Here is a 12,736-nt window from a genome sequence, read left to right on the forward strand (position 1 = left end):
ATTTATCCATATGTGAAAATTGTCTTGGAATTGAACCTGTCATCACGAAATTAAAAGAACTTTTCGAACAGAATAATATATCTTCACTAACATATAGTCAATGGACAAATACAGACAGGTATATATTACCCAATAACTTCTGATTTTTTTAATAGAAATTTATATATAATTTGATTAAATTTAAGTTAATGAATTAATTGTAGATCAGATAGACAATTAAAAGAAATTGCACAAATTGAAAATCCTAATCAATTGAGAGTGAGATTAAATGAAACATATTATTACCCATCTATATGCAACACATTTATTATGATATATTATTTTTGAAATCAATTATCGTCAATCCGATCCAAATTCAAACGAGATTAATGAAATGAACGTGACTTTTTGTGAAAAATTATATTAAAAAATATATATTGTTACTCATTTATCAACCACTTCCATTGGTCATTGCCATTTCATAATTGATATTTGTTACACTTTCTTACAGGAGTAATATTTCAGAAATAACTCAGGTCAGAGATGATTTCTTGCAAGATTTTGCAAAAAGTCTGAATTTGCTCCGAAAACACGATTTTCTTGCTAAGGCGCAAGCTGCGTATTTTGTCGAAAAGAAGAAATCAGCTGGAGAAGGTGAATTCATTGTTAGTTTGGACTTCGCTGAAAATTATACATTTCACATTCAGAATGCTGTCCAGTCTCATCATTGGACGAATAGCCAGGTCACTGTGCATCCATACGTGATTTACTATCGACAATTGAATGAGACTTTGCATCTCAACTTTGTGATTATCTCAGAAAAAGTTTCTCACGATACTAAATCAGTGCATTTGTTCAACACCAAACTCATTGCATATTTGAAACGGAAATTTAGGAAAAACTTGGTGAAAAAACTCTTTTATTTTTCGGATGGAGCTGCCTCACAATATAAGAATAAATTTAATTTCCGAAATTTGGCAAGACATGAGAAAGAATTCAATGTCAAAGCGGAATGGAATTTTTTCGCCACTTCTCATGGGAAGGGGGCATGTGATGGGGTCGGTGGAACCGTAAAGAGGCACGCATATCGCGCCAGTTTGCAGCGAGTTGATAGTGATCCTATCAACACTCCCAAAAAATTCTATGAATGGGCAAACGACTTCTTCAAAAATATAGATTTTGATTTTTTTTCCCAAGCAGAACACGATCGTCACGATAGAAATATTCAAAAAAGTTTTGAAAATGTCGCTGCTATTAAAAATACGCGTCTGTACCATCAAATCGCAGTTGTGAGTGAAACAACTCTCAAATGTAGGCTTTATTCTAATGATACGTCTTCGGTGATCCATGTGATTAAATGAAGTTTGTAGCGTGTCGTCTATCTGTTGTACACCACACATATATAACAATGTATTTTTCGTTTGGCAATGTTAAAAGTTATTGTTGTTTGAACTGATAATAATAAATAAGCACCATGTATATGCCCCACATCCAGAAGTTGTCGACTTTGAGCTACAATTGTTTGAATCATGGAGAGTATCATCATTCATAATGCGCTCTGTAAGGCACTGTCAGCATCGTGTCCATCACTAGCTCGCTGGCTATAGTGTATGGTGAGTCTAAAAATGCGATATTGACTCTTAGAGTCAAAAATACAAATTTTTTCTTTGGGGGATATGAAAATGGATGTTTAAAGTATGTTTTGTAAAATTTTCACTGTAATTGTAGGCCTAGAAAGCATAAAAAATTTCAATTGTTTAAACAATTGTTATTAACAAATTACTTAAATTTCGAATATTTCACGTTCAATATTTTTAAAATAAAGTAAATACAGTTTTCGATATTCAAAAAAATTTCATTCGTTTATAGCAAACAGGTCCTGAGATATGCATTTTTTCTTAAAATGTTGCTAAATTAGTAAAAATTGAATATAAAAAAAACGGCGCAGAATTTCGAAAAACTATTTAAAGTGTTTTTTCATCTTGATTTAAGCTATCGAATTTCAGAAATGTCATTAGATTTCTAAAAATGATATATGTAATATATGCAAATATGTGAAATGTTAAAGATTTATTCGTCGCTCTATTAAATCAGTTTCATCACGGCGCTGTTGACATTCTTCACATCATTCATCGATCGTCATCGTTAAAGTGATGTGAATAAGTATAGCACATGGAACAGAGAAGAAGAAGGAGAATGTGAAGAGATGAGGCAAATAATGCAAATTCAGGCTAAATATAACTGCAGTTAGTTTTGTGACCTACATGTCGCAGAAATGTTCGTGCGGATATGATTTAGTTCAAGTAATTTCTTCCCACGATGGTATTCTACTGTGGGCGAAAAATCGTAAAACTTTTTAAATTAAATTTCGCGCGAAAATCCGTTCGTCGAAATATCTTTTTTTAGGTTGGAATGACTGTCATCATGTGACAGCTTTGCCAAATGTTACATCAAAATAATCATCAATGTTTAGTATACGCTTGTCTTTCTAAGTACATAAAGTGCATTCGACGATTTCTACGAAGAGTGGAATTATTCAACAGACAAGTTCCATTAAATATTGGTTCTTTTTCTTGCTGGCCTCGTTGGAATTTTTAAATAATCAATGCAAATCATTTCGAAATCATTTGAACCTAAGAAAAGTGAAAGTGATTCCAAAGTTCCTAAATTTTTTAGAAAAGCAACGTCGCGTTGCTGTGAAACATTGCTTTCCGAATACCATTATGTCATGAAAAGCATTATTACTGATAATGTTTTGGCTCTATGTATACGAACCTTAAACAGGCGATCAATCGACCGAATATCGTGGCAAACGCCAAAGCAGGTTTAAAATGAAAGTTATGTTAAGAAGTTTATTCGATTATCGATGACTGGTGCACTCTGAATTCTTTCCGACCGGCCAAACTGTCAACAAATTATACTATTTGAGTGGTAAACCAAAATTATGGGTCGACAACTCTGGGTTTTTATACCGTGATAATGCATCATCGCATAGTGCATTGATTCTTCGCGAGGTTTTCGCCAAATTCGTGCCGCAACTATCGCAATCGACTGATTTAGCTGCGTGACTATTCAGCAAACTCAAACTACCGCTGTGAGGAAACCGTTTGGAGTCAATTAAAGACATTTATCGTGAATCGCTAAGCGCATTGAAGCCTATTCACAATTGGGATTACATAGATTTTGAAGGATAAAGTTAGAGTTTTAGAATTATAAACAACTGCTCATGATAGTATTTTCTATGTGAAAGGTCGCTTATATGCCACCATAGCACAATATCTTACGATATTTGTTCAAACGGCTTAGTGAGCAGTATGTAATAGTCAATAGCGCAGCTGAAGAAAATTTTATTGCTACGGCTACGTAACGTATACGTAATCTTAGTATGAGGAAATTTCAGACAACCCATGCAAAAATCTAACTGTGTTAAATCACATGATCTTGTGCCAATTCTGTTCACCAAAACGAGAGAGTACAAGACCTGAAAGGTAACTGAGTCATCATGTCACGATATCAAGTTTAAGCAAATGACACCAGCCTTATTTTAAAAACAGTATGATCTAATTATGCCTCTAGCCCTTTCAGACCTAGCTATAACAATTGTGAGATCTGGTTTTAACTGCAGGAAACTACCTAAAAAATTTATTTTTCATGTGTTAGGCTGTAAGCTGTTTTTCAATAGAACTGCAAAAAAAAAATTAAACGGTAAATACCGGTACACAGGCTTTAGTTTCAAATAGTAATTTAGCAGGCTTAGACATGCGTCCACGTGGTGAGTGTTTTTATTCTTTTTAAACATATAAAACTAAAATTATGATAGTGATTGAAGTTACCATAAAATTTCTCAAGTGATTGTGCTTATTTAAATTAATTTGCTGATAGACAATACAATTGCGTTATTCAGACACAGAATACAGTTTCGTTACATGCTCACAAATATGTTATCTTCCCAATTTCTAGGAAGATTTTTCGATTTGGGCAGCAGCGATGACGTTGAAGCAGTCCTAGACATTTTATATCAATCTGATACAGATTTCAGTGATGATGATGACAATGTATATGAAACTTGGAGTCCGTTTAACGTAAACGTAGGTGGCTATACCTAGAACACCCCCCAGGAGAGAAATTTGGAAAAATGTACCCTTTCTGAACACACAGCTTTCTATAAATTATGGTTGCCAAAATCAAATAAGGGTGAAGACACCTTTAGAATACTTAAAGAATTATTTTCCGGAATACCACTATAGGAATGTGGTGAAGTTTACCAAAAAGTACGTCTTGACTAATCGTGGTTATGTAACAGCCGACATTAAACGAATTTACGGGTGTGCAATCATAATGGCCTGCATTGGCTACCCCGCTATAAGAATGTACTGGTCAAATGATTGCAAAATTCCTGCCATATTTAATTCAATGACTCGACACAAATTTCTCCACCTACGGTCAGACATGCACTTTGTAGACTTTTATGCTCCAGATTCCACTAACAAATTTTGTAGAATTCAACCCATCATAGACATGATTAGGGAGCGCTGCAATGAATTGGCAACTGATATCACAAACTTCTCGATTGACGAGCAAATGATACCATTCACTGGAAGATGCCCTGCTCGGCAAGTAATCAGATCAAAACCCCGGCCTATTGGATTAAAAAATCTTGTATGCGCAATTTCTACAGGCATTGTAGTCGATTTTGAAGTCTTCCAAGGGGCAGGGACATTTGAAGACAGCGGTCTTGGACATGGGCCATCTATAGTTATGCGACTTATGCGGTTATGGTACTTACCGAAAGGCAGCCAAATATATTTCGACAGGTTTTTTACTACAATACCACTCGCTTTACCAAGTGGATTATCCTGCAACAGGTACAATAACGGCAAACAGGATACCTAAATGTGTTAAATTCCCCCTGGATAAAGATATGAATCGAGATGATATATGTCAGTTTATAAATAATAATAACGTAGCTCTTGTGAAATGGAAGGATACAAAAGCGGTTATAGTTGCTTCAAGTAAATGTGGAAAGGACCCCGTTGGTAAAGTTGAGAGGTGGAATAGAAATCTTAAACGCCTGTTGTGCGTTGAAATACCTTCAATAATTGAAAACTATAACATGTTTATGGGAGGGGTTGATTGTGTGATCAAATGCTCGAATATTACAGAATTAAAATGAAGACAAAGAAATGGACTGTCAAGGTGTTTTTTCATTTTCTTGATCCGGACTACCAAAGTCGAAAGTCAAGTCATTTTTAACATTCAAAATGGATCTTGGCACTGTACAAGCAGCTTACTTCGAAGCTTCTGATCAGGTTGAACCCTCTAAATTGCCTGAAGACTTTTACGGAACCAAATATCGACCTCATGATACACCTGATGACATACGTTATGATCGTTATGACCACTGGCCTTCAATTTCAAATGATCCGCCGAGGGTTAGCCGCAATAATTGCGGAAGTCGATAAGATGGAAAATGTAAGGTTACCCTTTGTCTGGCAAAAAACAAGGACCGTTTTGAAAAGTACCATACACGTAACTGAATAAAGTATATAAAATTGCATAATATTTCTTTGTAACCTAACTTTCTTTTATTCAAACAATTAAAGTTGAAATGATTTTTATAAAATAGTGAGGTATTTGAAAATTTTTGAGTTAAATAAAAAATTTTAAGAATGATCCTGTATTATTTTTGAGGGGATATCTTACAGCTTATAACCTAGATACCACAAATGTGCGATGTCCTGTTTTTAAAAAAGAACGCTTTAGAAGCGTTTCTCAGCTTAATTTTGGCGTATATTTACAAAAAGAAATTGCATTCCAACGTCTAATGCGAAATTATTAAGAAAAATATCAATAGGTCTGAAAGGGCTAGCCCAAAATTCTCACCAAACAGTGACACGTTGTGGGCTCATTTGTTTTTGAAAATCACATGTGGGTTCTCTGAGCCTTACTTATAAATTACAAACTATTAACTTCATCAGCGCGAAACGATTCTACCGCAAGGAAATGCTTATACCGTTTTCGGTTATACTACATGTGTGCACACTCAGATTTTTCAAAGTACTTAACAGTTGTATGACAGTTTCTTGCTATTATGCGAATGTGATTGTGAAATTAATAGCTGCTAGCAACTATTTCTTGAATTTTTTACTGGAATTCTTCTTGAAATTTAGAATTGTATTACATTTTTGCTAATATTGTGGCTACGTTTGTACTTCATTTATATAGTGCACCATGCCGTATGAGCAACACAGATTCTATACTAAATCACTTGTATAAACTTAACTGTGTATAACGTTTAAAAACCAGAAAATTTTACATTAGAATATCACTGTATTAAGTGATAGTGTTACTCAAAAGATGCCAGTTAGATATACGGCAAGAGTTTAAACTAAAAACTAATAGTCTGTTTAAATTACATATTTGTTTTTGGGAGAAAACTTGAAATTTGAGGGAGAGTTTTCAAAACAAAATCAACCTGGAAAGTAAAAGACACCCTAATACAGGGTGGGCCAAAAGAAACCAAGGGGTGTAAAAGTTTAATAACTTTTTCGTTTATTATTTTTTTTTTTTTACACTAAGTATGAAAAATGATGTCTCTTAAATGACCGCCGTTTTCAGCTTCGCACTGATGAGCTCTTTTTAGAGCATTTTCCATAACACCTTTCAAAACTTGTGGCTGTAGCGTTCGAATTTCTGCACCAATGTCTGCCTTGAGTTCAAGAATTGTCTCTGGCTTGTTCACATACACTCGCTCCTTCAAATAACCCCAAAGAAAATAGTCGGGTGCTGTCAAATCTGGCGATCGCGCTGGCCAAATAATTTCCGAATTTTTGGAAATTATTCGCCCTCCAAAAATTTGACTTAAAAGTGCCATTGTGTCTCGGGCAGTATGGACAGTAGCTCCGTCCTGCTGAAACCACATACCAGGTCTGTTTTCAAGAGCAGGACGTAAAAAATTTTCTATCATAAGCCGATACCGCTCTTCATTTACGGTTACAGCACTTCCATCTTCATTCTCGAAGAAGTAAGGCCCAATGACATTTTCAGATGTGATCCCACACCATACTGAACACCTGATGGGGTGTAATTGGCGTTGATGAATGACTCTTGGATTTTGAGAACCCCAGAACCAACAATTCTGCTTATTAACAAAGCCATTTAAATGAAAATGAGCTTCATCACTCATAATCAAATTTTAAATAAAGTTGATTTCATTTCTGGCCAACTTTTGAAATTCAACTGCAAAATTTAGATGTTGCCGATGATCTGCGGGTTTTAATTCTTGCACCATTTGCACCTTATATGGGTATAACTGTAAATTTTTTTTTAAAATGCGCCGTAGTGACATACGATATTCATAGCTGAGCAGAACGCCTTCTGGTAGATGTTTCTGGTGTTTCGTTAACACTTTGTTGTACTCGTTCAATATTTTCCGCAGTGCGGCTTAAACGTGGTCTACCGGTTCGAAGCAAATCTGTTACGCTGCCATGTTGGTGATGACGATCAACTAAGCAACGAATCATTGCTTCAGAGGGCGAAATTCTGACGTTAAAATGTCGACAATATGCTCTTTGCGTTAAAATAATTGATCTCTGGTTTAAATAATAAAATTCTTTTGTTCTGGTTCTCTGTTCAGTTGTGTACCTCTCCATTATAAATTCTCCAAGTGTTGTCTATATCATCTGAAAGAAAAAATAAAAAAAAAATTAATAAACGAAAAGTTATTAAACTTTTACACCCCTTGGTTTCTTTTGGCCCACTCTCTACATGTAATATATATAGTCGAGAGTTTCCATGGAGACTTAAATATTAAGAAATTAATGGATTAAAATATAAGTGCGTAACTTAATAACATATTATTATTATGTAACAAACATGCTGTTATGGGTTTGCAATATTCCCATTTTCTATATTGAACTGTTAGACTTAGAGGATGTTGCATACAAAAAGTCAAATGGGGCCATATCAGGTGAACACGGTGCTTGCTCAATGATACTTGTTGTGTGTTTGGCCAAAAATTCATTCACAATGATGGCTTTGTGCGGTGGTGCGTTACGACGGATAGCGTCTCGTAAGCGCCTCATAACACCAAGATAATCTTGATGGTTTGAACAGTTGGAGCGTATTCATAGTGGACGACACCACGAATATCGAAGAAAACAATGATCATTACCTTCACTTTCGATCGCCTTTGGCGTGGTTTTTTCGACTTTGGTGCGCCTTTGCGCCGTCATTCGGACGATTGCTGGTTCGTAAGTGTGTCATATTCGAAGATCCATGTCTCGTCACCAGTGATTATGCGTTCCATGAAGATGGTATTCGAATTAGCCCGATCCAGGATGTCTGCAGCTACTTGCTCTCGATACCCTTTTTGTATGAATTTCAGGTCTATCGGAACAAGTTTTGCAGCAACGCGTTGCATGCTCAATTTGTAATGCATAATCGTACGTACGCTCTCGCGTAAGATCTCCAATTTATGGGCAATCTCTTTCAAGCTCACACGGATATTATCGGCAATAATTTCTTTCACTTTTTCAACGCTATCATCGGTCACACTCGTTGAAGCCCGTCCAGAACGAGGCATGTCTCCGACGGTCTCCCGACCCTTCTTGAATGCTTTGTACCACTCGTAAGGGTGCGTTTTTGATAGAGCAGATTCACCAAAAGACTTCTGCAACATTTCCAATGTATCGGCACACGAAAATTCGTTCGCAACACATAATTCAACACAAACACGTGGATCAATATTTTCAGTCAATGTAAAATTCGACTAATACTGCTGAGGTCGACTGACATAAACAGCTGCTGTAAACGCACTGGACAGATAGCGACAAATTTTGGTATCATAATTAAGGACAGTTGTACCAAACAAGGGAACAAAATGTACCTGTCTTCGATATAAGCGGAGATGGACGTGTATTTAAAATTTTGGTTTAAACTCGCTTGCCAAAATATGGATCCAGGCTATTTCATGTATATAATCTTGTACTTGTATGTATGTACCAGGTAGAAATAAATGATAGCCCTCCCATTCTTAGAATTATAGTTTTACATTGCATACGTTTGCCTCTAGCTGAATATTACAAGGTGCTTCCCACAATAAACAGGAATAAAAAAAACAGAACAAATGGTTTTTTTCGGCAAAATCAAACTATTTTGTTCAAAATAGTCTCCTTGGGCTTCAAACAGCTTTTTGCACGGTCCAAAAGCACGTCGAACGGGTGTTTTAGCTCGTTGGCCGGTATGGCCGCCAATATGCCGGTGCAAGCCTTTTGAATGGCCTCTACGTCTGCATAACTCTTTCCCTTCATGGGCAAATGCATTTTGTCGAAAAGGAAAAAATAGCACGGTGCCATATCAAGTGAATACGGGGTGGTTAATGGTTAATTGTGATTTTTGGTCAAGTAATCGGTTACAAGCGTCGATCAATGAGAGCAATTTTTGGTCCTCACTCAATTTGTGCGGAACAAACCGCGCACACACCTTTCGTAAGCCCAAATGTTTGCGTCAAATCGATGTTTTAGATATCTTCAATTCCATTTCCATGAATTCCAATGATAATTTCGACTGATTTTTGATGAATTCACGCACAGTTTCGATGGAATTTCCGGTGATCACGGATTTTGTTTGGCCCTCATTTTGATTGTCATTTATGTCCTCAAGACCACTTTGAAAACGTTGAAACCACTCGCACACTCTGCTACGAGATAGGTTATCATCGCCATAAACATTCTTTTTCAATTGAGTCGTTTCGGTAAAAGTTTTACCAATTTTTAAAGAAGCTCATTTTTGCACCGATAACACAAACATACTGACACTTAAAAGGCAATAACTTCACTTCCAATCTGTGAAATGTTATGAGCTTCTCACCGGACAATCGATAGAGATATAAGATTTTAACGCACTAGTCGCCACCAGGGGGCGCTAGATTCAAAAATTCCGTTGGAACACAAGAGTGCGCCAGTCGTTTCTTCATTTCGCGGAGGGTACTGCGTCGAATACTTTCAGCGCTGGAGTGTTTCGTCCATCCGGACAACTAGCCAGAGTAGCCTTTGTCTTTTAATTCGCTGAACTATGTCGATGTCGTCGTATATCTCGTATAGCTCATCGTTCCATCGAATGCGATATTCGCCGTGGCTAACGCGCAAAGGACCATAAATCTTTCGCGGAACTTTTCTCTCGAAAACTCTTAACGTCGACTCATCAGATAATGTCATCGTCCAAGCCTCTGCACCATATAGCAGGACGGGAATTATGAGCGACTTATAGAATGTGGGTTTTGTTCGTCGAGAGAGGACTTTACTTTTCAATTGCCTACTCAGTCCGAAGTAGCACCCGTTGGCAAGAGCAATCCTGCGTTGGATTTCTAGGCTGACATTGTTGGTGGTGTTAATACTGGTTCCTAAATAGACGAAATTATCTACGACTTCAAAATTATGACTGTCAATAGTGACGTGAGCTCCACATCGCCTGTGTGAGGAGTGTTTGTTTGATGACAGGAGATAGTTCGTTTTACCCTCGTTCACTTCCAGACCCATTTTCTGTGTTTCCTTGTCCAGCCTGGAGAAAGCAGAACTAACGGCGCGTGTGTTGAGGCCTACGCCAGCAGCTGTACACTCTTATAGAACTATTTTCTCCAGAAGCAGGTTGAAGAAGTCGCACGATAGGGAATCGCCTTGTCTGAAACCTCGTTTGGTATCGAACGGCTAGGAGAAGTCCTTCCCGATCCTGACGGAGCTTTTGTGTTGCTCAACGTCAGTTTACACAGCTGTGTTAGTTTTGCGGGGATACCAAATTCAGACATCGCGGCATAAAGGCAGCTCGGTAATTTTTTGTTTATAAGCTGGTAGTACTTTTAGTGACATCTATGCTAAATTTCACGTCAAATTCATTAGTATTTGAGATACGCTACGATTTGTGAGGCTCTAAAAGTGAATTCGTCGATTTTTACTTTGTTTGAATTTATTGAACAAAGAAGGGCGACAATGCACCTTCTCATACTGCATTGGTTATTCTTGATCATTGCGGTACAGTTGCAACTAATATCGAGCCACAACCACCGCATTTGCCTGATTTACCTTCGTGTAACTTCTGGCTTTTCAGCAAATTCACTTGTCCACTCCGAGGACACCGTTTTGACTTAATTGAGGATATAAAAGCTGATTTGTAGAAGGTTCTGATGGACATCACGACGGAGGTTTTTTCCAAGTGCTATGATGACCGGAAAATTCATTGGCATAAGTGTATTGCAGCGGAAGGGTATTACTTTGAATTAGATGAGGTGGACAAAAGTCACATTTTAATTTGATCACAGTAGTATATATTACATTTTACATGTTATTCCCTTAATTTTCTTCTTTTAATACCATTATTATGGAAATGAGTTTAACTTTTCTTTCAAGAGCTAAATTTTATAATGACTCATTTCAGAATCTTTTGTTTTCTATCCCACTCTATGAGAACTTTAATGATTTCACTGAAGCTAGCTAGTAACACTTTAATTAACCTTGTTTACATTAGTTTGTATATCAGATTATTTGGTATTGCTAACGCGGTTATAATCGTATCCATGTTATACAATATAGGTATTAAATTAAAATTTGATTTATTAATTACGGTAAATACACTTTTTAGTGTTAAAATTTTTGACTGAATTTAATAAAAGTGTAATCGAATATTTCAGAGAGTTTCGAGTTTCATAAATTTCTCATGAATTTTAAATTTTTATCTGCGCTGAACCTTGTCGTATTTACAAATATTGTTGTTATTTCGAAATGTTGCTGCATTGTCTTTATTGTAATGCACATTTCGAACAGGAATACTGTACAATTCTAACTTCAGAGATTAAACTTACGCCTTGTAATGCCACAACTATACTTATCATATAATAGTTGTTTGATTTTACCTACGTCTCTCTGAATGTTGCGTTGATTGCGTATTATACCCTTAAATGTAAATAGATTGCGCGTGTTCAAGTTGAAAAGGCTTCAACTCCTTACTGACTAAGTAAAGGGGTTTTTCAATAGGGACGCCAAAAAAGTAGACAAATAGAGACAGCAAAGAACGCCCTTTTTTCCATTTCATCATGGAAAGATATACCATCCAACAATGAGTCGAAATTATTAAAATTTACAGCCAAAATTCAGAGTCTGTGGCCTCAAATTTAAGAGCGATACGTCGAGTTTATGGTCGTCATAATCGTACTGTCAGATCAACAATTGAGTGTCTACATAGTGGAAAAATTTGCACCCACAGGTACATTGGAAAATGTTTCCGTGTAAGTGAGACAAATAAATGCCCGTAGTGTCGAGAATATTGCTGCCGCTAGTGCATCAATTGAGGAAGACCCAAATTCTCAAGCGTTGTACACCTCTTCGACGTCGTTGTGGCGAATTTTGCAAAAAGATTTTGGCCTATATCTTTACAAGGTCAAATTGACAGAAGAACTGAAGCCGCTTATCCACAAGAATTGTCGTATGTTCGCGAAAAATCGTCTTCAGCCATGAGGCTCATTTCTGGCTGAAATATTCGTTAAGAAAGTCAGACAGAAATCCATATTTACTCCATTACTCATCACTGCATCCTAAAGAATTTACGGTTTGGTGCGGCTTATGAGCCGGCGGCATCTTTGAGCCGTACTTCTTCCATGAAGATCAAGACCGGCACTCACTGTGAATGAGAAGCGATACCGCTCAATGATAACAGAATATTTTTGGCCGGAATTGGATAATTTGGACTTAGACAATGTCACAATGGA

General features: G+C 36.7%; 1 protein-coding gene across 1 annotated transcript; it reads right to left on the minus strand.

Annotated features, from left to right (window-relative positions):
- Positions 1-8,209: 8,209 nt before the first annotated feature.
- LOC120778335 (protein GVQW3-like) lies at positions 8,210-8,659 on the minus strand. Its single transcript, XM_040110129.1, has one exon. It carries the CDS (start codon positions 8,657-8,659, stop codon positions 8,210-8,212), a length of 450 nt encoding a protein of 149 aa, XP_039966063.1.
- Positions 8,660-12,736: the final 4,077 nt, after the last annotated feature.

This window comes from Bactrocera tryoni, chromosome 5 (assembly GCF_016617805.1).
Source record: "Bactrocera tryoni isolate S06 chromosome 5, CSIRO_BtryS06_freeze2, whole genome shotgun sequence".
Classification (NCBI taxonomy): Eukaryota; Metazoa; Arthropoda; class Insecta; order Diptera; family Tephritidae; genus Bactrocera; species Bactrocera tryoni.